Below are 27,431 nucleotides of genomic sequence, written 5' to 3' on the forward strand. Positions count from 1 at the left end.
ATAATATATAAATAGCCAATGATAAATATGACTTATGCATTATAGCTATGACGATTTGAAGTAAACATTTATACCGAAAAAATTGTTTCAGTTGAGTATTTAACTAGAATAAAAGAATTTAATTATTTTTAACATATATTTTTTATATTATTGATATAATATCATTGCAGTATAAAAAAGTGTGGCAATTCGTAAATGGACAACTGCTTACATTAAAATTATTTTTCAGATCTAGTCTTACTCTTTGTAGATTTAGTGTATACTTTTATTGTATATTTATTTAAAAAAAATATTTATCATATTTAATAATATACTTTTGACCCATCGCCATTTAACATTTATATTAATTGGTAATATTCCTATGTCCTATATTATTTAAAATTATGAGGTATTACCAGTGATATTTATTAGTAATTGAATAATCAATGATTATCCAGAGGTCACATGAGAATAGTTGGCAATTTATTTAAGTAATGAATTTAACATACATAAATGAACGATGTGTCCACAATAAAATGCGTTTTAAAAAGCAAATAACATGTAATTGATTATATAAATATACAATTATGATATAACTGCAGTCTATTTCGAGTAACGAACAAAATAATTAAATTCACATTAAAATAATGATCATAGATAAATTAGAGATATTAGGAAAAAGTATTAAAATTGTTTACAAAATAGATGAATTTATTTTTAATACAAAACAATTAAACAATAGGTAAGAAGAGCAGGGAGCCCTACGTATAAATACAGCGTAAAAGGTTCACAATATGATTAAATACAAAATTATGTTATAGTATAAGCCAGAAATTTCAATCTATTCTAATTTTTAAACGCAATAAATTATTAATCATATTAAGTTCATCAATGTTTATAACTATAGTTTTTTAAAAAAAAAACAAGAGAAAAATAAAACCCCGTAGGGTTATGAGTGTTATGACTATTATGACTAAAGACAGGATTCTCGTGCAATTGCATCTTTTTATGGCATGTTCTAAATCCTGTAGAAACAAGCTACAAATTCAAATCAAGAGATGAAGATTAATTTAAAGGAAGTTTTATTTTGGACAAAATTGCACGTTTCATGTTTTTTTTTATAAAAATGTCCTTATTAGTAATTAGTAATTAGTACTTTTGTACAAATATTTTTGCTCCATAATCTATCTATATTATCATTGCTATATTTTGTTGTTATATGAAGTATTGGACTTTTATATCTAATAATAAATATATATATATATATATCGATAATCGATATAATACGACGTATATGATGATACTACTACAATTTTGTCGATTACATATACAGTATACAAACACAGTACTACAGTCTATCCGCACCAGCCGTAGTTAACTCATGTTTTCACAATTAAAACACATATTATAGGTACAGAAGATATAATTTCACAGAAAAAAAACTTGGAAATGCACGTGATAATAAATTTTAATTAAATATTTTAAACCAGTTTATTATTATTTTATTTAAATTTAATTTAATTGTTTAATTGTTGTTTAATAAATACTTTATGTAAGATATTAAGATAACAGTGTTGTGTAATTTTTCACACCACCTTTATTGTCAACGACATACAAATATACAATAATATTGTCCGTGTTGTTTATGAGGTATTACACGAGGCGCGTTTTTTTTTTATTGTGGTGTCCCCAATAGGCCTAATCCACATCGTAAGCGAGAACGCGCGAACGTTGATCGACTATAATAATTGATATAGATAGCCAGATTAGTAACCGCGCTTTCTCGCGTATAAAATGTATCTTATACGCCAATATAACATATAAGTAATATAAACAAATAAATATTGAATTATACATTGAATAAAAAGGTATTAATTAATTAATTTAAATTTATAATTTTAGTTTGTCGTAGCACGGCATTTGCCCATTTCCAGCTTACTAGTGTTGAATTTAAATGCGTGTCTTAGCTTCTAAAGAAATAATTGAGGCTGCAGGCGCTGGGAAATTATTAGTCACATCGTAAAGTAAGTTCAGGGAGTTAAAATGGGTTAAAATTTATTTGAGAACCTACTTATCGGATTTTGTATTAAAATCCGGGTAAAAATGTTATGGACTAATGAGTTACATATTTTGCGTTTAAAATCAGATGGCATTGTTTGTGAGTGTTGTGTCTGTTATGGGTACAATGGTTTGTGGGCTAGGGGTGTGATGTACAAAAGTGGGACAAATCATTTGCGTTCAAAATCGGGTAAAAAGTGTGGTAGTTTATTAGTTTTGCATTCAAAACCGTAGGTTCAATTGTTTATCGGTTTTGTTTCCGAAACCGGATACAATTGTTTGCGGGTTACGAGTATGGTATACCAAAAATGGATCAAATTGTTTTTGAGTTATGGGTTTTGCGTTCAAAAACCGGGTAAAATTGTTTACGAGTTTCATACCTGAAACTGGGTAAAATTTGTGAGTAACGTGGGTAAGGTGCTATGTAAGTGGTTTGCAGGTATATGAAAATAGGGTTACATATTTTGCGGGTTAACCCGTTTTTACTCCCTGAATTAATAACGAGACGGAACTAGAATATAGAAATTATGAATTATACGTTTTGATATAATAATTAAATACCATTTTGAATCATTAATAACCAAAAATTTTCGATTATAAATTAGCATAGTTAGCATATTTAAATAAATACATTGCAAGTTTTTATGTCCATGAAATATAATTTATAGAAAAAATAAATCGTTGTTTGGAAAAAAAAGTAATTACGTTACATAAAAGATAATACCCTTCCTCCGGTTATGGTATACTATTATTTAAATTCAACACTTTTCCAATTCTAAAATTATACTTAATACATAAATATTATTATATAATAATAGGTAGGTATAATACTCTATACTATTTAAATCAATAATAAATATAACAGTCTATGATGTAATAATGTTATATTGTAAATATTTAAATTAGACAGATAGCAAATGGAGCTGGGCTATTGAAATTACAATACTTTAGGGTTTTTAGTCTATACATAAAAATAAATATTACTCATAAAATAATGAATAAATGTTTTACGGATCGCAGACTAATTAGCTGATCCGCTTGATTCTATATACTATATAGTATATAGGCATATCGCATATAACATTTTTTTTTAATCATGCGCAAGATAATGTAATAATGACATATTTTAATAGTAATTTTACAAATATTTAGATAATAATTGGGTACACCTTATAAAAAATATAATGAATTCCATGGTATTTGCACCCATTATAATATCAATATATTAAAAATATATTAAAATAATTGAAACAATATACAAATTAAACTATGTATCATTAATATATTATAATTTAGCTCAATAAACAACCCTAAAAATAAAAATACGATTTGCGCTATTTTACGAACTTCAAATATTACACTGCGTATAAGATATCGAAAAAAATGGATAATGTGCATATAAGTGTGTGTATTGCCGGCCAGCGATAGTCGATGTGTTGGATGATTAAGTAGTGACTAGTGAGTGGTGCCGCGTAAAGGAATGACAACTAAATAAAATAGTAAAATAGTAATATTAAGATAATAAGATATCAACAACTTACAGCAATTCTTATACTATGGTCTATGGAAGTCCAATTCAGTCTCCTTTTCTTCAACTTTTACTTCTTAACATTTTTTCGGTAACTGACTCATCATGACTTGAAATTTTCATGGCCCACCGGGTTTAACTCGGTACCTGATTCATGGAGTCAATCCGGCCCTACCAAAACTTATATAAAAATAATTTCCTACCATCTCGTGGACTCGCAATAATTTTTCTATAAAGAAACAAGAAAAGTTAAAAAGAGATGCGGAAAACTTTTAGAAATTACAAATAAGAACTATAATAGAAGAAACATAAATATTATTTATGAAAATAAAAACTGGTGTACATTATTTAAATATTTTTTGAACGAAATTAAAAATTATAACAATAGTAAGAATTAAACAGTTTAATGGGTATATTATAGTTTATTAGTTCTTTATATATATATTAAAAGAAAATTAATAACAAACATTACTTAGCCAGCATATTTATTCTATTAGCATTTATTATAAATTATAATATTAAATTTGAATAAATAGTTTACGTTTTATATTATGTATTTATGTCTATAGTTAACATACAATAATAATAAATAATATAATAAAAAATAAAATAAAAATTTTAATATAATTGTTACCACAAAATATTAATAATGAATTAAGTATTACGGTTGTATGGATACAAATCAAGGGTTGGGGTTTGGAATTTTGGGATCTTTAAGTTCCCCTTGCACCTCCCTTGTTGCATCAATGAAACCAAGATAAATTGGACCACGGATTAATGAGCTATAATAGAAGCGCTTACATGCAAAAATATTTTGAAATTAAAAATTTAAATGAACTATATAAGTATAAAATCATCTAAATTAGTACAATATTATTAAAAAAGTTAAGAAAGTTTCTAACACCAAGTTTCTATAAGACCGTGCCTATACTTATGTCAATACATTATTCGTACTATCTATTATCTATCCATCGGGGATCGTTGTAGATAGATTCGTTTGTTTGTGATATAAATAACTTAAAGTTAATCTAAATATTTTTAAATTGTCCTTGTATGCCTACCTTTAATAAATAATAATAAACATAATAATAAAAAGTAAGTTCTTACTAATAATATTTTTTAAATTATGACATAACAACTATGATCGTTATTTTTGTTAAAATATCCAATTTTGTGAAAATTTGATATAATATATATATTATGTAGGTACATAAAAAAAGTTGTATATATTATGTATGTATTTAACAATAAGTAAAATTGTTGAATACATACAAAAAGTACCAATAACAAATAAAACAATTGAAGGGCTTATTCAAATTTATTTATTTTTATTCAATTTTAGTCAAACCTTGAATAATATTTTCTTAATGACTTAATATTTCAATGCAAGACAGTTAAACTTAAACAAAATTCAAACTTTTCAAAATATTGCTAAAAGGAAACTATCAAATGCCCCACGGCCCTCCTTATGTATCAAATTGGAGATTTCACATAGATCTAAATCTAAAAACGTTAAATAAAGAAACCAAGCATTATTATAAAAATTGCCACGACATGCTATCTTTTCATACAAATCCTCTAATTAAAACTAACCCCGATACCCGGCAATCCACCAAGGCAATTAAAGAGTAACTGGTCTCGGGATATTTTAAAATTTTACATGATTACCATGCTTATTTAGACTATTAAATTGAAAATGACGAAACTAGATGGCTTCTTTCATTAAATTTTACTCATGGTATTTTTAATTCATAGCGTATATGCTGATATTGTGTAAACTGATACAAATTGTATGTCACTCTTTTAAAAAAAAATGTCTTGAAATACTTTATTGATATCGAATTCAAACAAAATAGTATGTATAATATGTTTAGCGCATGTAAAGCACGAATTCAAAATCAAATAAGAATAGTGTATATTTTATGTTTATTGAAAAACATACTACCGAATCGTGCAGAAACGATAATAACTGTATAATAATATTTATTTCATGGAAATTTAAAACAAAACATTTTATTTAAATATGTGTCTAATTGTTGTTTTAGACTGATATATTAAATCGAATACGAGCCATATAATATTCTCATTTTACGTTCGTTATACTGATACTATAATAATTCAATATTATTGTATACAATTTCCGCTGTTTAAAATATGTCCAAGTCCAAAGTTTTTCCGATTAGTCTTTTACTCGTAATTTTTGTAATCGTGGTTCAGGTAAGTTTATGTTGTATTTATATTATTAATTTTTGGTTTCTATAAAATGGAAGTCTTGTAATAATTTTCCATGTTTGTCTATGATTTTTTCTTTAGACTTGCGTTGTACCTGTTAATGTAAAGTGTGGTGGTGGCGGTGGTGGTTGTGGTGGTGGCGGGGGTTGTGGTTGCGGTAATGGTGGTTGTTGCTGCTGTTGTGGAAGTTGTGGGGGTGGATGCGGTGGATGTGGTGGATGCGGTGGATGCGGTGGATGCGGTGGATGCGGTGGTTGCGGAGGGCATACGTTATGCGGTAGCATTAAAGGTTGCATTTGTTAACTAAAATAGGTAAACAATAATATTAATACTGTGCAATTTCTATATCGATTACGAAATTGTTGATAAAAAATTATCATATTGAAAAATTTCCCACTTTTTTTATATTAAAAATGTTGTTTTACTCCTATATTTCATGTTGCTTATATTTTAATATTTACATAATATTCTCTTTCTGTAGTTATATAACATTCTGTATAATACTCGTATGTTGATCTTGTTGAGATTTTTTTTTTGTGATATAAAATATGTCTATTATAAATAATAATTTATTTAATAAGAAGTATTTAATCTTGTAAAAAAAATTTTGAGTGTATACATACAAATATAATACATTTCATTATTAATATACTTAATGGTTTTTTTTTAAATATAAGTCAATCATAATACTAATATACCAATGTAATACAGTCTAGTTGTGATAACTCCAAGTTAAAGGGGGATATAAAATCACTTCGAGATATACATATATTATAATAAATTATTTGAGATGACTTATTCAAATTCATCAACATTAAATAAGTTTATTGTTATTATTATAACAATATAATATTTATATTATAATATATTATAATAGTGGCAATAAACATTTTGAAATTGAGTGGACTTTAGTTACTCTTCCATGAAATAAAGACCTTGATAAATACAACAAACATTATCATTTTTATCAATTTACAATTTAATTTGTTTTATACTTTTATCATAAAATTGCTTTCTTCTAAAAAGTGTGTTTTATTTGCATAAGGGTAATTTATATACTTGTATAGTGTTTAATGACTACTGTAAGACATTCGAATTAGTTCAGCTTGTCTTATTCTTGCACGTTTTAACTTTAAATTTATGTAAAAACAATTCACTGTGTTATATTACGTGGTGATTAGACGTATGGAAGTACTGGTAAGATATGTTATGATAGTATTTTATAGTATTCTTTAAAATAATTATATCAATATTAATATTATTGTTTATTTAACTTATAGCATTAATTATTTCACATATTATGGATGATCCAAATTTAAATACTTCAGCATCTTCTGCCGGATTTTTACCAACCACTTCGCCAAATTATTTAGTTATGCCGTTCACTCCTACTGTGCCTAGTGTCCCAATGCCTCAATCTATGGTTTGGTCTCCAATGCAACAAGCTCCATTAGTTGTACCTGTAACACCTCATGTGGTCTCTGCCCCTCCACGTTTCAATCCACGCGCTACTCGTAAAAATTTCCGTCAGCCAACGCCTTCAGAACCACCCATTACTGTATTTGTTGGAAACATTTCTGAAAAAGCTCCTGACACTATGATTAGACACATTTTAGCAACTTGTGGAAATATCGCTTCTTGGAAAAGAGTGCAAGGATTTGGTTTTTGTGAATATTATGGAGCTGAAGCTGCCCTGCGTGCCATCAAAGTTTTACATGATATGGAAGTAGGCGGTAAAAAACTTGTAGTGAAAGTAGATGCTAAGGCGCAAGAAACATTAGATCAGTTTAAGGCAGAAAAAAAAGGTGCTGATGATTCTGAAGAAAATCAACAATTTGAAGTATATTGTAGACAAAGAATTAATAGTATAATTACAGAGCACAATGATGAAATGACTAAAGAAGGTAAGCAAAATGAAGAAGAAGACAAACCAAGCATAGTTGATGGTGTTGGATTTGATATGGTACCAAATGAAGATGAAAAGAAAAATTTAATTTTTCGAGAAATAGGCAAGTTTCGAGAAGTCATGAAAAAACGAGAAGAAGAAAAGGAAGTTGAAAGAAAAAAGAAACAAGAAAAAGAAAAACTAAATGGAAGACATGCTACTCCAGAAAGTCCAGATTCTGAAGAAAATAGAAGGATACGTCGCAGAGAAGAACGAGATAAAAGAGATAAAGAAAAAGAAGAAAGAGACAAAAGAGAAAGGGAAAGAGATGAAAGAGATAAACGTGACAGGGAAAAGAAAGAAAGAAGAGACAAAGAAAGGGAACGAGAAAAAAAAGATAGAGAAAAAAGCATTGACAAAGAAAATCGTAAAGAAAAAGAACCAGAAAAAAGCAGAGGCCACTACGATAAAAATAGATTACGAGAAAAAGAAATGGAAGAAGAAGAGCTAGAGTTAAAAAAAGAAGATGATAGACGAAGAGAAAGAGAAATAGCATATCAAGAGAAACGTAAACAATGGGAAATCAGAGAAAATCAAAAAAAAAAGGAGCTATCTAAAGAACGTGCTAAAAAACAAATGATAGAAGAAGAAAGAGAAAGAAATGCCAAAAAACTAAAAGAGTTTTTAGAAGATTATGATGATGAAAAAGACGATCAGAAGTATTATAAAGGCAGAGATTTGCAAAAACGAATTGAACTGCGTGAAAAAGAAATAGAAGAAGATGGAAGAGATCGACAAAAAGAAAAAGATGAACTGGAAGCCATTCGGGATAAGATATATAACGGTGATCATAAAGATCCAGAATATGAATTTGCCAAGATATTAAAAGCCAGAGAGGAAATGTATAAGCCAAAATTATTAATAGATGTTGCAGAAAAACAAAAGGATAAATTAAAACGCTATGAGATGGAAATTGAAAAAGAAATTGAAAATCAAAAAAACATAGAAGTTGAACAAGAACGCCAGAGACATATCATGGATAAGGCACTAACACCCAGTCCGCAGCAACCAGCTACACCACCCAGTGTTGAGTCTCAAACACCTCCACCTGAATTCGCACCTATGACCCAACCTACCACTATGATGATTAAGAAAAGAATGGATGTTAAAGATGTATTTAACAACGATGATGAAGAATTGCCTAGGCCAAAAAAAAGAAAATTGGTTCCTCTTGATTATACTGATAAAAAAGAAGAAGAAAGTAAAGCTGTCGAAGAAAAGAAAAAAAGTATTCGTCAGTTAATTGAGCGCATTCCCACTGATAAGGATGACTTGTTCTCGTTTCATCTCGATTGGACTGTAGTTGACAACCAACTGATGGAAAAACGTATTAGGCCGTGGATAAATAAAAAAATTATTGAATATATTGGTGAGCCAGAGCCAACACTGGTAGATTTTATATGTTCAAAAGTGTTAGCTGGTAGTAGTCCTCAAGCTATACTCGATGATGTTCAGATGGTACTTGACGAAGAGGCTGAAGTGTTTGTTGTAAAAATGTGGAGACTTCTAGTATACGAAGTTGAAGCTAAAAAATTAGGATTAGTTAAACTAGAAGAAAATGGTCATAAAGACCCGTAGTGTGTATAATAAGTTATGTATTAATTTCTGTAAATATAATATAATTCATTAATATTGTGAAAATTGAAAATCTATTTACATTTTTTTCCAATATATTACACATTATAGTTTTTTATTGAATCATTTTTTTTAACAATATCTAATTGATTTAAAGTTAAAATATCTATGTAATTTAAAATCCATACTATTTTTATTTTGTTTGACTAAAATACGCTCCGCATTTATATTATTGTATTTAACATTACAATATCCTTAAACATTATTTCACCTATTATGTACTATAAATATGTATGTATTTAATTATTCTATATTTATTATCAAATATTTAAAAAATTTGTGTTAAAATAATTCAATGTTGTCCTCGATTAAATACAATGAGTATACACTATGCATCACAGTTTTGTAATTTTTATGAATCAGACCAAGTTCTAATATTTTCATAAATATGTTATTATTTATGTTCAACTATTTTGCAACTAATTTACTACTTACTGGAAAAATATAATTTTAACAATACTACTAACTATTATAAGATTTCAATTATTTCTATCTTTTAACATTAGTTATTCTTTAATAATAACTATATGATTAATACATAGTTTTCATTATTACTGAAAAAGTTAAAATATATTATATTTATACATTATTTTGTATCTAGATCTTTGGTCATGTTTAGGCTAACCTAGACAATTGATAATATAGTAGTATTACTATAAGTAATCATACATTTTCATAATTACTGATTAAAAGTTAAGACACAAGTTTAAGCATATCTCAATATTTGTCATAGCATTAATTAAAAATTACAGTTAATGTATTTTTCACTAAAAAATGTAAAAAACATATTTAATTTAGTTAATTAAATTAAACGTAGGTAAAATGTTAATTAAAATGGATTACTTGAAGTTTGAATATTCAATCTACCAGCACTTCTATTATTGATATAATACAAGAATTGTGAGACCAAAGAATTTTATCCTTTGACCTCTATAAATTCTATTGTTAGCTAGTATAGGCTATATCGTATAGATATCAATTTTAGTAGTTTACAATTTGTTAAGTAATTTATATTTTAGGGCTTAAAATAAACAAAATATTAAACATACTAACAAACCAATCTACAGATTATAATATATGAATCACTATTTGCAGAAAGTATACATGTTCATTAAACTAAATTTTATTTGGGACAACTGTCTACACAAGACTTGGAAGAAGATAATTGTCAAAATAAGTCATGTTATTATAAACAGGGACGTCTTTAACCATTTTGAGGCCCTGGGCGGTGGTTTAATGTGGCCCCTACGAATTGGACAGTACTATTTTATTAAAACAGGTAAATAAGGTGTTGGTAGGAAAAAAAAATATTGAATAATTTAACTATAAATTATTTTTATTATTATTACTATTAGCGATTATTCTTTGATTTTTCTCGAAATAAGTTTATCGGTAATAAATATCAATTATCGGTTGACGATCTGGTAAGAGATAGGGGACCCCATCGATCGCGGGCATATGCCTAATGAGAAAAAGAAGCCTGACTATAAGTCTTTTAAAAACAAAATTCACTTGAAATTTTCAACAAAAAAATTAAGAACATGATGCTAATGGCCATTTGAAAAAAATAAACATGTCCTGTTTTCGCACTTAACCTTTTTTTTTTTGTGTTATAAGCAGAGGTAATTTAAAAATGATTTTTTTTTATTTTTAATTATTACATTTCAGGTACTTAATGCCTGACAGTTGTTACATAATTTCTTTAATTAAATTGCTGCTAGCAGATTGGCCATTGGTAAATTTGCACTAAAAATAAACATCAGAGGAAAATATGTCCATTATAGTTTTATTGACTAGTAGTTTTTACACAAAATATGTATCGAAGGTAGAGAATTACAAATTCAGTGATAACTCAATTTCGTCAAAAATTGGACATGTTCCCTTTATGCAATTAGTGATTCATCAATGATATCAGTGTTGTGGTAAGCATATTTTAAGCCCTACATGACCCATCCACTATACCCTATATAATATAATATTATATAATCTAAAACTGTATGGTAGTTAAGAATTTTCATTAAAGAACATAGGCCATGAACAATTTAATATAAAAAAATTCTATGTTCATTAACTATCTTTCATCCATACAAATTTTAATTTCAAAGTTCAACATACATTTCTAGGGCTAAACAATTGCATAAGATAAAATAAATGTTGTTCACCACACTACTGTATTATAATATAAATATATATTTACACATTTAATTTGTAAAACAAGGTTCTTACCTCATGCCAAACTTGATATGAAAATTCAACTAATATCAACAAACACCAATAGTAGGTATATCAGTTGTAATAATAAACATAAATTTTAATCATCTTAATAAAATTTTAAGTACTATTTATATTTTTATTTTAAGACTATTGATTAATTCGGAATTCTTTATAATTAAATTAATTCTATTTTTGTTATAAATAATCCTTAGATAATTTGTTAAAACTGTTTGAAATAAAATAGGGGTTCTATTAAGTGAACATAAATAAAAAAAAATTAAGAAATCTTGTTCAAGGCAATCGCTATACTCATATGCATATAACATTTTTTCGGATTTCATATTTTTGCAGAATAATGCGCTATGAAGCAATCTCAATATTTTTTAAGAATTGAAAATTTCCCAGAATGTTTTTATCGTACACTATTATCACGTACAAACTTAGAAACCGGTATACAATACGGCAAAACAGTTTTTGTTTTTAATTGTTCTTGTAAAAATTACAAATTGCTATATAGAACATTATTACCGCCCACCCTTCCAACTGTTGATACTAACATACAAAAAGTTAATAACTAAAAATAAAATAGAATCAAGACTTGTGTTTAAAAAAAACTTTAGTTTATTTTATACAATCATTTCAACCAACAACAGGTACAACTGGAACAGCAGGTACTGCTACTTCGGGTTTAGATTTAATATCACTGGTTGGTGCTATGGGTAGAATTTCTTCCTTGGGTTCTGCAACGCTGACATTATCTGGCAAAGGCTTCTTTGGGCCAAGTTTACCTGTTTGGTCCCATGGCAACATAATTTTTACCTTGATACCCAAAACTCCTAAAAATACATACATATATTTAATTATTAATAATTTTCAAAAAAAAAAAAAAATAACGTTTACAACAATTACCTTGTCTTAACAAAACGTGTCTAGTAGCCACATTAACATAATCATTGCATGGGTCACCACTGTGAATCATAAGTCCATCAACAAATTTCATTGACTTGGCACGTTGACCTCTTAATTTACCAGACACTACAACTTCACATCCCTTAGCTCCACTTTCCATGATGAATCTCAACACACCATAACATGCTCTCCTGACAGCTAAACCACCAATCAACTTGTAACGTAATGACTCAGCTTGGGCAACAGCACACAATCCACGTTGTGCTACTTTCTCAGCGAAAAGTTCAACTGCCTTGTCTTTGAAGTCAAAACGTTTTTGAATGAGAGATGTAAGTTCACGAATACGGCGTCCCTTATCACCCAATACGTTTTGGGTACGTGTTGCAGAAATAACAATTTCTGTGCGCGATGGAGCAGCACGGACATCAACACCAGAATAACCATCTTCAGCAAGTTCTCGTGTTAAGAACTCGTTGAGTTCTGCACGTAACATACCATCAGACACAAACTAAAAAAAAAAGACAAAACTAGTATTATAATAACTGATATATTTTACATCAGGTATAGTACCAGTCTAGTGATTAGCATTTTGTCTATTTTATTTTTTTGTAGGAAAAATTGATTTCACCATACAAATGGTTTTTAAACAACCTATTGAACTCAACAATTTGAAATTTACTGATCAGGAAAATGTGGAGAATATATTAACTTTCACAGCAAAAATTACCAATTTTTTTTTCATCAACTGTCTTTTAATTTATCTTAACAGTTTAATAGGTTAAAATATAAATACTTATTTTGAAAAAATAATTAATAAACAATTGGTGCTTGATTTATAATTGTACAGATTATAAATTTTTTTTTTTATAATTATACAATAATGTATAAATGTTGTATTGTCTTATTTTAACCCATCAGTAGTTGCGTATGAGCAGTAGTGAGTGGTGCTCACTCGATTTCTATTTATACCTTATGTTATCATACCTGGGAATTTTTCTATAAATAATATAACCCAATCTAAAGTCTTGTGTTGAAATGACAATGGATTAAAATGGCCAGTCCTGACAAAAGTCTGTGCCACGCTATAGGTACTATTATGTAAATCCAGTCAATCAGTATTGGATTATAGTGATCCTAATTAATTATTCATACCAGAATTTTCACTTACACTTCGAATAATCACTTTTAATAGTAAAAATAGGAGAAGTGAGCACCGCGCTCATTGTGCCTAATCATGTTATAAATATTAACATGCCTACTGATGGGTTAATGTACCTCTAACATCATTAGTTGTCTGCAGCGTGTATAAAAATGAATATTTAATCTATTCCAAAAGTAGGTTTATACATAAAAAAATATCCTGCCAAATGCAAATGTATTTTTAATTAATAAATAAAGTGAAGAAGTAACCAGAATGCTCACAGGAGAAAAAATGAAGAATCAACGGTTTGTTTTAAAACTACTCATACCAGTAGAATATTGGTCTCTGATAAGCAATAATATTTTAACCGTAAATATAGATAAGTGAAAAATAATTATTATACCAAGTGTACAATTTAAAAATTTTTTATTAAGGTCTATATTATCTTTTTAAATATATTATAGCTATGTATTTTGTTAAAATTAATCCTAACATTGTCACAACTATACTAGATTAGGTTAATATTAATCTAACAATATTATCATCTATCATTTGATACAGTTGTTTCAAATCAATAAGCAAAAATTAATCGTGAATAGCAAATACATTTTTATAATAGACATTTACAACTATATAATACATTCATTATGAAAGAAAGATACACTTTGTAAATGGCATACGATGACAGACACATGCAGTGATTAATGATTATTGTATCAAAAAGATTTCAAGAATCGAGGTCACTTTTTTTTAAATTTTTATAAAAAACCATGTGTTGTAAGATATCATTGTAATAACTAAGTTATTCAAGTCTTAAATAGTGAAATAGAAAACATGCTAGATGCATAATATACTCACCCTTTTCTTAACAGAAGTCGTCTTAGCTGGCATCTTTTCTAAAAAAAAATGTATTTCACATAAAGTACTTGAAATGGAGTTTTTAATACAATATAAAATTTCTAAAAATCTTACCTTGCTACTTATTTCCGAGGGGCAAGGGCAAAATAAAATTTGACGGCACGCTACAATTTTCAAGACGTAGTCCAAATGGCATTAAAAATGTTAACCAAACAATTTCCTTGACGAAATGCCAACGTTACAGTGTAACCAACACAATTTTAGACAGTTACAGAAAGTATAGTTCAAAAAAACACATATAGATAACGTGGCATATGCTTAAAAATTATTTCCGTAATCATATTAGTTATTTTTTAAATATTAAAACCGCGATTGGCGCGATCTATGATTTAAGCCTTAATGCATACCGATGTTTGATAGGTGTATCTTAAATCGTGTCGCGAACATTATTTTGTATTTTTGTAATCAATATTATTGTAGGCATCACGAGACTCACAAATTCACGATGACTATGAGGAAATTTAATATCGATGAACTTGGGAAACGCAATAACAAAAAAATTCGGGCTGTTTGTTTATTAAACTGTAACCACAGAATAAATTAATGATGTTCCTATACTAATTCTACTTCATCTTTGAGTCGATTTCACAGCTACGTAGTCTGCCATATCGTGCCCTAAAATTGAGATCTGCTCTGGAAACCTTGGAAATGGAAGAAATGTCTCAGTAAATCATAATTAGTGACTGATAATATATTTGCTACAGCCTCTATTCTATAGAAGGCACATTATACGACATACTAATCTGTGGACATACCATAGACATAATAATTAATAGGTACAAAATATGTACAATATGTTTCCACGTTGATGTAAATTTTGCATCGTGCGTAGACGTATAACAGACTATTATACTGATACTTATTTATAGCCTTATATGTCTATGCCTGGTCTATGAAATATCCATACCTATTTAGTATTTAATATAATTAAAAGTATACCAATGCCCAATGGGGCAATGACTCATGAATCATGACGGTTCGCATAAACAATAGCCATAATAATAAATCAATAGTGAGCTAATGGTAATTTAAAACATTATTTGGTGGTCCGTGATAGGTTCATTAAATTTTAGCGAATATTAAATGAATCAACTTTTTATGTAAATCGGTAAATTATTTTATTGGGTATTATTTATTTAATAATTAGTTATTAGATACCTATAAATAATTACCAAATAATATGAATATAAATATAATAAAAATTATAAAGTATAATGTATCTTTACGTTGAAGTACGTTTGAAAAAAGTTAAGCCCTTGTAAATCATTTTTTTTTTTTTACGATGCGGGGACTGAAATATTGAGCTTTGAATCAAATAGAATATTTCATATCTCACTATCTAAAATTCTCAAGAGTTTTTTACTCATATGTTATTCAAATTGAGAAATATTATTTTATTTTGCTATTAGGTACCTTAGTACCTAAGGGCTATGAATAAAATTATAAAGGAAAAATTGTTTATATTTTAAATCTTTAATTCTACATTTTTTGTTTTTATTTATATAACTCATTAGGTACTTATTAGTAATAAACAAATAATTTTTAATAGATTAGTGTGGTGAATAAATATTAAATAATTTATAGGTAAAAAGAAGAGGAAAGGACATCCGACATTTTAATTCGTTTTTATAGTACTTCAATAATTAGTATACTTACTTATATGGCTTTATATAAAAAAAAATAATTATTAGAAATATTTATATTTACCTAAACATTGAAATTGTATTTTACCTACATACATTATTAAATATTTAAATTGATATTCTAAAGTAGAGATTTGTCATAAATATATTACGAGCATTATTGTTTAAAATGTTTTGATAGATAGGTACTTTTATTATTCATAGTTTCATACACAACAATTGGTTGGATTATATGTAAGTAAAATAACAGAAAAGTGATACTACTAATTATGTATACTAAGTATTAATTACTAAACGTTTTTGTATTATGTATTTATAGGTAAGTAATACAAAATAATTCTGAAATATTTTCATAAATTAGTAGTTACTAGTTAAAAAAAATCAGAAATTAACTGAAGTTTATTCAATACTTAATTAATTAATGTATATTAATTTGTATTGGTATTTGAACCTATTCAGTATTTACAATAACATAATTCCATAATTAAATATACATAATTCTAATAAAAATAAAAATGATTGTAATTTTTATCAAATTATGGAAGGTTTTTATGTAAACAGTCTCTTACGTCTTAGTTGAATTTTTAGTTCTATTTAACCGATATTGAAAATACAATGTGATGTAAATATGAAATATTCTACTTCTAGTACTTTTACATTCAAAGAAAAAACGTATTATAAAACTTGAATTTTTTTAATATACAAAACCATTACTATTTCAGGTGAATATCTACTTTTCTAATTGAGACTTAAGAGCGAGAAGAAGCAGGTAAACCAAAGTGTAAAGTGTCAAGTAGGTACTTGAAAGACGAGATGAATGGTATGTTGTATGTATTATAAGTCCTTGACACTTACATTTTCTATAGGTATTTTAATGATTAATGGGTGTGTCAGCATGTCAGCAAATTACATTTAGTCTACCCCTTTGTTTTACGTATTGCGGACTGTCAGTTGATATTTTAATATTTAATGGATTTTAATATGCAATGTACTTCTTAATAAAAACTCTCAAATAATATAAACAATAAAACGATTTTATACCTATGTCCCTTGATGAAGTCAAAAATGTTTATAATTTGGTATTTTGCAATTGTGCTTGATAATTATCAATTAAATACTGAAAATAAAAATGTATATTATTAAAATTTAAAATTTAACTAATTATTATTTATATTTCGAGTGCTAGAAATAGTTAAAAGTATTATTTTTAATTTTCAGTTTGCGCGATACTATATACAATCATAATAGTTATATAAGTTGTTAGTATAATGATTGTAATATATATAAAGAAATTAAAAAAGAAAAATTATAAATAATAATTAAATCATTTTTACAGCACTTCAATAATAATAATATTATTATAAAATCGACATTGGCGTCATTAGTTATATACAATTATTAAACAATAGTTAGTGGTAAAAAAAAAATGGGTAAAATATATAAATTCGTGAAATTATACACACTTATATAAAAGTAGATTCAGCTTAAAACTTGAGCTATGCCTAGTCTAATATCCATTAATTATTATTTATTTTATTTTAGATATTTATTCTTGTAAAACATTGCATATTTCTATAATGTGGTACTTCACGAATCATGAATTTTCCTCAACAAAAAAAATATTCTAAAAAAATATTTCTTCACAATATAATTTATTAGGTGAATATTTTATACATTTTCATCACGAATTTCAAAATGAACAAATTAAATGAAAATAAATTATAATATTTTAATTATATTTGAAATTCATACTTTAATAGGTATTTAGATATATAACAAAAAAATGCATACCTACGTATATATTATGTTTATGGGTGGCAAAGAGTAAAGTCAATAAGGACTATTACAAAGCTTATAAAAAAATGATTGATAAGGATTTAAAAGTTTAAACATATAAAGATATAATTTCAAAATAGGCACCGTATTAAAACTTTAGAAATAACGAGTTATACTTAGTTATTCAAAATCATTTCATGATTTATTATTGATTACATTTTTTTTTTTTAGTGTACTTACCAATGTACATCACTATCCTGCGCCGGCGAGTAAATTAAAATACGAGCATCTTACAAACTTGATTGGTTATGAGATATATTTATTATATTATAATTATTTTAAATAAAATAATAGAAATTTGAAAGCTTTTTACTTTTTAGGAAAAAGGGATTTCTCCCTCAGGAGTGGCATACTGCTTGTATCTGATATGTGCATACATATATATTCGTATAAGATATATGTAGTATAAACAACGCTGAGTTTTACGATCCCTTATCCCTATTCCCTTTCACCTCGACAATTCAGTATGCTTCATAATGTCAGTCCGTGTAGTCTGTCGATACTTTATAAAAGATACGTTCTATTGTTCACAGACAAAATAATGTTCTTTAATGTTTAAAATTAATTAGAAATTCCAAATTTGTACATAAATTAAGGTTGGTATTTATGTTAACACTATATTTAGTCAAGCATTGTAGACAAAGTCAAATATATAGGATTAAGGTATATGATTTCCAAAATACACTTTTGACTTAAACAAATTTTGTACTTTATAAAATATTCAATTAATTAAATGAAATATATCCTCTTTTGATTCATAAAAATTAAATTTAATAACTAATATTTCAAATTGATAATCATAAAATCTAATTTTTAATGTCTTCATGTATAGATTTAAAATGTATTGATTATTATTTATTAGTTATTATCCTTTAACTTTATAGTGGATTCAATACTATATAGAATATATTTTGGATATCAATGTTTAACGTACAAATATATTCTGTTTTCTTTTAAATGTGACAACTTTTGATTTATTAAAATATATTTATGAAGTAACATCAGAATAGATATCGACTTAAGTATTACATACTATTAAATGTACTACTATCTAATCAACAGCATTAAATTTAATGAAACATGAAATCTGTACCTACAAAAAATTGTATTTGAATAATAATTAATTACAATAGATATTTAATATAATTTTATTTTAATATTGATTTGTACCAATCGAAAACCTATAAGGTATTTATTTATTATTCTCAATTATATTACATTATTTTATGATCAATTGGTTTTTATATTTAAATTTATATAATTTTATATACCTACCATTCGATTTATAAGGGGATCAAAAATGTTTTTGGGATAACTTAAATCCCAAAGTCCTTATTTACTATTTTGATAATACGGGATTCTAACCACACTAAATATATATTGTATGTACGTTGTATATTGTTTATACTCTTTTACATTTTAACTGTGATCTTTGTATACAAAACTAATATAACCCTCGGGCCCGTTGATATTTATTAATATAAACAATATACAATACATAATTCAAACTGTTCCTGAATTAATATAATATATATATACAATTTTGTTATTATTTTTATTAGGTATTTAGGTAAAAATGTTAAGAAATGGCTGTTGAATTATGTTTATCAACACGTTTAACAGAACTTCTCGGTGATCGTTTGCTATACGGTTCGGAGACAGTGGAACTAAATGAGTTGACGTTTAATGAGTCTTTAATCGCATTGTATTTCGTCCCATTAGGCAGTGAAACTGTCACAACCGACGACCGGGCTCTACGTGATCTATATAAAACCGTAAACGAGAATGAGAAGACATTGAATATTATACAGATTTGTTATCCAGACTTATCTGATGACCGCAAATATTTTGATGAATTAACCAATGATGTTCCATGGTATTCAGTTCTTTATGAACACGCGGAAAAGAGAGTAAGTAAAAATATGCAAATTTATCCTACACACAAATATTCTATTATTATTATTCTATTCACAGAAATATAAAATATAAATAAATAATAAAATTATTAAGCATAATTTCTAAATTTAACAAAAATATATTTAATTTGATTAATTATAACCATGATGTATATAGTTGGTTTTAAAAAAATAATATTTTTAATGCTCATCTAGTAAAAATATTTTCACTTGACAATTCTAAAATTTGTCAAGATTATACATTTATAAATGTTGGGTATAAATAAAAATAAAAGTACGATTAAACTTTAAAATATTAAATATAAAGTATATTCAATCGGTTGTTTGACGATATAACTCATTTGGGATTTAAAAGTACTTTAAAGTTAAAACTATAAATCAATTATATATTTATATCGTTTAAATGTTAAATAAATTAAACAAACGAAGAAAATTTAAATGCGCTTAAAAAAACCGCAAAAAAATAATGGTCTGCAACAATAAACTAAATTAAGACTCCATTATTGTATATTTTTTAAATAATCGATATTTTCTATTAATATTTTCTCGCAATAAATAATTAAAAATAAATAAATATTAAGTACTTTATATATTAATTTAGTTAATGAAAATGGCATCATATACTTTAAGTAATATTTATACATACTACATAATACTCGTATAATGTATCTATAAATAATATAATACTATGATGTATAACAGACCGTAGTAAAAAATTAGTAGGGTGTTCACTTTACTTTTGGGGATAAAGTAGTATTATACAACAGAGACCTCCTATGGTCGCATTCCCCAAAGTACGATTTATTGTAACTCCCTCGGGATTCTCACATTTTAATAACAACTAGTCCCTCTACTATCCTATATCATTCTCATTTAAGCTTTCATGCACACCACTTCTCCCCAAGATTTGGCACCCTCAGTAATTTTTTTTTTGCATTTTATTACTATGGGGTTGTCAGTTTTGCTATAGTGACTTTCCAGCAGTCCAGCATACACCTGCATCCATATACATTAAACATAACGGGAAAACATTTCTGATTTATTGCAATATTACGCATTCAATAACCCTTTCTCAATGCATTGTAACACTTACACCTCTACTATTGTTGAATCAATACTGCCATAAACATTACCACATAAATGATACATTATACTTTTAATTTTACTGTTTAAAGGAAGCCATTAAATAAAACACTTTTTACAACAAACTTGTATGCGTGCTTTTTTTAAGTGGTTAACAATATTGCAGTATATATGAGTACTATTGATTTTACGCTCTTTTAAAAACAGTTTCAGATGTATTCTGATAAAAATAATTAATTAGTATTCAGTTAGTATTTAAAAAAATATATTCGATTAATTGTTTTAATACATAATGAAATTTTTTTTTTTATTTAATACTCCACACTTACTTTGATTTTTTTGGAGTTCAGTAAAAAAAAATGTTATTTTAAATTGATTTAATTTATTATTATTTTTTTATTATACACCTATTTCATTATTTGCAAAATTATAATTATTCGTTAGTTTTATGAATAATTAATTTTTTTCAACAGTTAACACGAATACTTCAATGAAATATTTATTAATATTTATTAATTATCATAATACACAGAGAAAATCGCAATTTGAATTCTCTAGTTGGTTCTTATGAGATAAAAATACACATTTTTATGGCCTATGATTTTTTTAACCTTAATTACACACCCAATGTGCGTACAACTTTTTTTTCTTGTATGTAAGCCACCTATTTAAATCTTTTATATTTTTTGCCTATTTTTTTTTTTAATACATTTTGGTAGCTTAATCAACTTTATAAGTCTAAAATTGACCTAATTACAGTAATTTAACAAAAAACTAAAAAATGCGCGTGATTTTCAGTTTTTGACTATAACTCTGAAAATTAGACCATAAAAATATGTATTTTTATGTCATAGATAAGAATCAACTAAAAAACAGAATTCAAATTGGAGGACTCTATGCAGAAATATTAAGTGTTCTCAATTAGCGTTTACACACTATAATATAATAAAATATATTATGATCTTACTGATCTTAGTATTATATTGGGAAAATAACTCTACTATAATATTATTACATACAGTCTACTTTAATAGGTGTTCAAGGCTGTAATTGAAAATTAATTTCAGGAAGGGTTTTAAGCTAAAAAATTGTTTATTCTAGACTGAAATAGTTATTTTACTACCGTATTATTAATACGGGTAAGTTTGTAAGTTAATAATTTTTACCAAAAACAAATCTCACAAATTATATGATCATAATTATTATACTAATTTGTCATGTAATATATTGCTGGTTATTATAAATTTATAAACTTATAGGCCATTACAGATAGGACATATAGCATGATATAAATATAGGTTTAAGGTAAATACCTAAAGCTTAAAATCAATCTAAACATTTTTTAAATGTAATTGGATATATTAAATGATTATTTAGTGAAATATTTCATGTATTTTTGATTAGTATTATTTTAAATAACATGAATAGTTCATAAATAGGTATTAATAAAGGAAAAAAATATTAATATATATATATACTTAAATACAATATCTTTAGAAATAAAGACTGACAGATTTTCGCCGTGCTAAATCATTTTTCATCAATTATAAAATGATTTATTATTAAAATAAAATTTAACACATCATGCATGGTAGTGACCGGCCTACTCAAAGACGAGGTGCACTCGACACCTACTATACAGTCCGGATTAGAAACTTAAAATATTTCACTAGTTTTAAGTTATAATTTCCACACATAATGAAATTTTAAGTAATTTATAATCAACTAATATTTTTAAATTGTTTATTATTATTTTTTAAAGTTGATAGCATTTTTAGCTTGGTTAAAAAGCTTAGAAAGTTAATACAAGATCTCACATTATAAGTTATTCTCACAGGAAGTTATAATTTATAAACATTGTAAATAAACAGGCACAGTTTTTTTTTTTTATAACTGTTTGAAGTTCAAATTTTAACGGAGCTCGTAAAAATTAAGAAAATTTGTAAATTATTTATAATTAATAAATATTCATAAATATTTCAATTTTAGTATTTAAGGCTAGATAATTTAATACAAGATAACTTGTATTTTTTTTTATTGAAAGCAAAACATCTCAAAATGACAAAAACAAAATTTGTTTATAGACATTTATAAACGTTAAAACTTTAAATTTCGTCTACATTGGGCACATAAGCAAAAAAAAAAAGAATTTAATTATATTGTTATAATTTAAAAATATTATTCGAAGGGACTTAACACATTTCCTTACTACGTACTATATTACCATTTACTAAACGTAGTGACATTTTACAAATATTTAGATTTTATATAAGCTGCTTGTACTACACACCTATACATGATTTTATAATAAGTACATTGATATTACCTTATTAAACATTAATAACAGCTTGTAATATAATGAATATATGAAATAATATTATAATAAATAATAATTAATTAATTAAATATGCAAGTACCTATACTAATAATTATGTATTTATATTATTTTTGTTTTTAAATCTATATTGTGGTTTTTAGATTCGTTTGAGACACAAATATCATGTTGGGAATGCAGAAACTTTGTTAATTCTGAATGATAGCTTTTTAGAAAAAATTCATACTCGAAATGGTCTTAAACTTTTGTCTTGTAGTGGAAAAAGTTTTCCGTGGACGAATTCATGGAATGAAACAATTTGTCAAGAAGCTTTGAAACTATCCTCCTTGAATGAATCCAATAAGACTATTTATGGTCTATATTTTTCTGCGCATTGGGTATTAATTACAATATAGTGTAATAGAGTAATTTATAAAATGTATAAAATGTAATTTTAGTGTCCACCATGCAAAGCGTTTATTCCACAACTTATTCATGCTTACGATAGTATAAGAAAAAGATTCCAGTTCGAGATCATTTTTGTCAGTTCTGACAGGTATTGTAAATATAAATTGTTTCTACACTATTAATAAATTTAAGTTAATATTATTATCTTTTATTATTATATACTTAAAATTTATAAATAATAAGTAATAAATATATTATAAAACAATTAAATTAGAGTTATTAAATAATTATTGTTTTATATTTTTTTAAATACTAATTGTCATTTTAGATTCTGAGCGGAACAAAGTAGAATGTATTGATTTTATAACGATTAAGTTTTTTTAATTTTTTTTTTTTATGTCTGGCCTATTCTGAAGTAAAAAAAAATTTCCGATCATCCACTTGGAGCATAATTTGTAGACTTACAAATGGATATTAGATCTAGTTTGTACTTTAGTAATTTCTTAGAAAAAAAAATACGAACGTATGCTAAAAATTTAATATCATTATTAAAATAATTGTTTGATAACCACGATAATCAAAAAGTTTGACAGGCTCCGCTGGTGCTCGAATTGTTTTTCGTATACAATGGTTTATAGCAGTAGCGCCAAACAAAATGTTGAATGGTGTTAATAGTCACCCTATTTAAATTTAACCCATCCCACCCCAATATTAGTGTTATTATAGTGATTTATAAGATAAATTCATTCGTTATTCGTATACCACTCCTACCATCTCTAAAAATTTAGTTAGTCAGACTTTAACCTCAAGTTCGGTGCCACTGGTTTATGGTATAACTTAAAATTCAAATTTTACATATACATTACAGTGACCTAGTCAATGACAGCGTATACCTCACACATACTGTACAACAAAGTGGTTACCTATTTGTCTATTTTTTTAATTTGATTTTTAATTGAAAATAATTTATAACAGCATGTATTAAATTATTTAATAAATTACTTAATAATTATAAATAAGATAAGATTTTCTAAAAATTTATTTTGTATAATCAAATCAGTTAACTGAAAACGGAAAAATATATTTTTTTTTTTAGAAGTGAACAGTCTTATAATTCTCATGCATCATCAATGCCTTGGCCTTCTGTTCCATACTCAAATACTACTTTACGACAAAATTTAACTGAATGTTTTAACGTTCGTGGTATTCCTTACCTAGTATTAATTGATTACAATGGAAATATCATCACAGAAAATGGTCGCGCGGAAATTACAGAAGACCCTGATGGATTGGTATAATAGTTTTGTATTATTACTTACTAACAATACATTTTAAATTTTTATTAATTACAGTATTTCCCATGGAGAAGACGATTTGTTTATTCACTTTCCTCAAGATTATTGCCAAAACTTCAAAGGTTCCCAGCTGTTGTGTTATTTATTGAAGGAGACCAAGAAGAAGAATTAGAATTGGCCGAAGGTGTTTTGTTACCTGTAGCACAACAAATTGCAAAGACCCGGTCAAACGCATTATATGATCTTTTATTCTTTATAGCACCTGACGTACGTATAATTATATAATCATTGATATACAATCAATGTTATAGTACTTGTAATACATCAATTAGACATTTATAAAATATAATAATTAGTAATATAAATACTAATATATGTATAGATATATTATATTCTATAGAATGATTATGAATTATTTTCATAATTAATAAAGCTCAAATTTAATATTTATATTTAATTTAATAGGATTGCACATCAGATACTTTAAGACAGTTCACAAGATTGACTGATGACACAGCTCCGTTGTTAACCCTAATAGATATACCAATGGCGAGAATTTCAGTAATGGAATATGGGATTCATATTACAGAAAAATCTATAATGAATTTCGTTCTGGGATTTTTTGATGGAACAATGAAATTTACACCAATGCTTTAAACATTTATATATATACAAACCTGTTTATTATATTATAAAATGTTATAGAATCTTTATAAAGAGTTAAGTTCAAAAGAGTAAAGACTATACTCCCCGATTAGTACATTTAATTCAACTATGTGAAATCAGAAATTTGTATTATATCACGTAGATATATAATATAGAGCTCTCAAATTAGAACGTGAAATATTATGATCACATGTATATTTTTAAATTAAAAATCCGAGAATTTCATTTACGTATAATTAATTGGTAAATCACGAATATTTATTTCACGTATATTTAAAACATATAATATTTATTAAATGTATTAAATTATAATATTGTATTAATTAAAAATATAAATTATAAATGTTGATAATTGTTGTAAAAAACTGAAAATTAAAAATATCTGTACTAACTATTCTAGAAATAAATACATACTTCATAAGTAGTATTATACTATTATCATAAAAAAGCAGGACGGGTGAACCAAATGCTTCTAGTTCAAAATTAATAACTGATCACCCATAACTGCTGTGTAGAAACTAGAAACCATTAAAATAGGTAAACTAATTGCACAGAAAATAAAATTTCTCGTGTGATAATAAACTCGAATATACCTATATAAAAAAAATTAACGTTAAATAAATTCACGGATTCACGTATTGTTAAATTCACAGAATCACGTGAATTTTAAATATATAGATGAGTCTTTAAAGACGATTATTATTATAATATACTTATTTAGAAAATATAAATATGTTTAGATAAATATATTAATTAATTATTAAATGTGTAATTATTATACTAATAAGTCATAAGTCATCCACTTTTATTATATTAATTGTATCTAATTATAATTTTTTTTATATAGTACTTATAAATTGTATTCAAATATAAAAGTTACAATACCTAATAATAGTTACCTATTATTATTTTTAAATTATAAATATAAAAGATACATGAAAACTGAAATTAGAACAAGAAAACATAATATTATAGATAAGTATTATTATATTAATGACTAATGAGTATAACATTTTAAACAATTTTAATTTTATAAAGACACATAAAGTATACACTGGTAATAATGTTAATGTGATGAAGCATAATCAAAGATGTCGAAGCTTTGATAATTAAATATGATAGGTATGATAAAATAACATTATATATTTGAAAATGTATAAAAATTTTTTATGGAATTTAGTATTTAAAATTTATTTAACATTTATTTATTACGTTAGAACAAGAAAATGTTGATTAATGTTCATATTATTTATACCTATAATTATTATTATTGAAAAAAGTCATGTAAATTTGTTTTTTTTACCACCTTACCATAATTTTCATCACGCCTTCGAGTTATCTAAAAATTAACAATGAACTGTAATAGACGCCACATAATGGCTTATATAGATTATGTAAATTATGGCGTTATCTTTATAGATGACTGGAAGAGGGAAAATGAAAGTTTTATCAAACTCATTTTTTAGCTAAATCATTCATCCATCGTCCATAAATGTTATGAAGTATAAACTACTATTTATACTAAATGAGTGGACAACGATAATAAATTATATTTCAATATTATTCTTATTATTGGTACCTATTTTAAGAATTTTATTAATTATAGTAAAAACAAAGATGAACATATTTTAAGATTACATTATAATATAAACATTTAAATTTTCAACTAACATTATCAAAAAGAAACAAGCAACACTTTTTATTACGATTA

The 27,431-nt window shown here is 25.9% G+C and overlaps 4 protein-coding genes across 6 annotated transcripts; 3 read left to right on the forward strand and 1 right to left on the reverse strand.

Annotated features, from left to right (window-relative positions):
* The first annotated feature begins 5,719 nt into the window (after positions 1-5,719).
* Positions 5,720-6,100, forward strand: LOC113550273 (keratin-associated protein 5-3-like). Its single transcript, XM_026952006.1, has 2 exons — positions 5,720-5,782; positions 5,879-6,100. Exons 1-2 carry the CDS (start codon positions 5,720-5,722, stop codon positions 6,098-6,100), a joined length of 285 nt encoding a protein of 94 aa, XP_026807807.1.
* A 698-nt stretch (positions 6,101-6,798) lies between these two features.
* Positions 6,799-9,422, forward strand: LOC113555530 (RNA-binding protein 25-like). Its single transcript, XM_026959920.1, has 2 exons — positions 6,799-6,994; positions 7,078-9,422. The coding sequence occupies exon 2, from the start codon at positions 7,098-7,100 to the stop codon at positions 9,318-9,320; it is 2,223 nt and encodes a 740-aa protein (XP_026815721.1). The 5' UTR covers positions 6,799-6,994; positions 7,078-7,097; the 3' UTR covers positions 9,321-9,422.
* Positions 9,423-12,189: 2,767 nt separating this feature from the next.
* Positions 12,190-14,732, reverse strand: LOC113550635 (40S ribosomal protein S3-like). 2 transcript variants are annotated; one of them, XM_026952592.1, is made up of 4 exons: positions 14,614-14,732; positions 14,500-14,537; positions 12,501-13,008; positions 12,190-12,427 (listed from the first exon to the last, which is right to left on the reverse strand). In XM_026952592.1, exons 2-4 carry the CDS (start codon positions 14,530-14,532, stop codon positions 12,231-12,233), a joined length of 738 nt encoding a protein of 245 aa, XP_026808393.1. In that variant the 5' UTR covers positions 14,533-14,537; positions 14,614-14,732; the 3' UTR covers positions 12,190-12,230. The 2 variants fall into 2 exon arrangements, with proteins under 2 accessions (XP_026808393.1, XP_026808394.1); XM_026952593.1 differs by having other exon boundaries at positions 14,500-14,532; positions 14,614-14,719.
* A 3,781-nt stretch (positions 14,733-18,513) lies between these two features.
* Positions 18,514-26,011, forward strand: LOC113548083 (nucleoredoxin-like). Of its 2 annotated transcripts, XM_026948752.1 has the most exons (8): positions 18,514-18,634; positions 19,601-19,688; positions 19,761-19,948; positions 23,516-23,749; positions 23,810-23,907; positions 24,856-25,051; positions 25,112-25,321; positions 25,520-26,011. In XM_026948752.1, the coding sequence occupies exons 2-8, from the start codon at positions 19,625-19,627 to the stop codon at positions 25,709-25,711; spliced, it is 1,182 nt and encodes a 393-aa protein (XP_026804553.1). In that variant the 5' UTR covers positions 18,514-18,634; positions 19,601-19,624; the 3' UTR covers positions 25,712-26,011. The 2 variants fall into 2 exon arrangements, with proteins under 2 accessions (XP_026804553.1, XP_026804552.1); XM_026948751.1 differs by having other exon boundaries at positions 19,601-19,948; positions 25,520-26,010.
* The last annotated feature ends 1,420 nt before the right edge of the window (positions 26,012-27,431 follow it).

Source organism: Rhopalosiphum maidis, chromosome 1 (assembly GCF_003676215.2).
Source record: "Rhopalosiphum maidis isolate BTI-1 chromosome 1, ASM367621v3, whole genome shotgun sequence".
Lineage (NCBI taxonomy): Eukaryota > Metazoa > Arthropoda > Insecta > Hemiptera > Aphididae > Rhopalosiphum > Rhopalosiphum maidis.

Coding starts and splice junctions, on each gene's coding strand:
- LOC113550273 (XM_026952006.1), top strand. CDS start 5,720: ATGTCCAAGTCCAAAGTTTTTCCGATTAGTCTTTTACTCGTAATTTTT. Junction 5,783..5,878: donor TTTTTGTAATCGTGGTTCAG/GTAAGTTTATGT, acceptor TTTTTTCTTTAG/ACTTGCGTTGTACCTGTTAA.
- LOC113555530 (XM_026959920.1), top strand. CDS start 7,098: ATGGATGATCCAAATTTAAATACTTCAGCATCTTCTGCCGGATTTTTA.
- LOC113550635 (XM_026952592.1), bottom strand. CDS start 14,532: ATGCCAGCTAAGACGACTTCTGTTAAGAAAAGG. Junction 13,009..14,499: donor CGACTTCTGTTAAGAAAAGG/GTGAGTATATTA, acceptor TTTTTTTTTTAG/TTTGTGTCTGATGGTATGTT. Junction 12,428..12,500: donor ACACGTTTTGTTAAGACAAG/GTAATTGTTGTA, acceptor ATGTATTTTTAG/GAGTTTTGGGTATCAAGGTA.
- LOC113548083 (XM_026948751.1), top strand. CDS start 19,625: ATGGCTGTTGAATTATGTTTATCAACACGTTTAACAGAACTTCTCGGT. Junction 19,949..23,515: donor ATGAACACGCGGAAAAGAGA/GTAAGTAAAAAT, acceptor TGTGGTTTTTAG/ATTCGTTTGAGACACAAATA. Junction 23,908..24,855: donor ATTTTTGTCAGTTCTGACAG/GTATTGTAAATA, acceptor TTTTTTTTTTAG/AAGTGAACAGTCTTATAATT.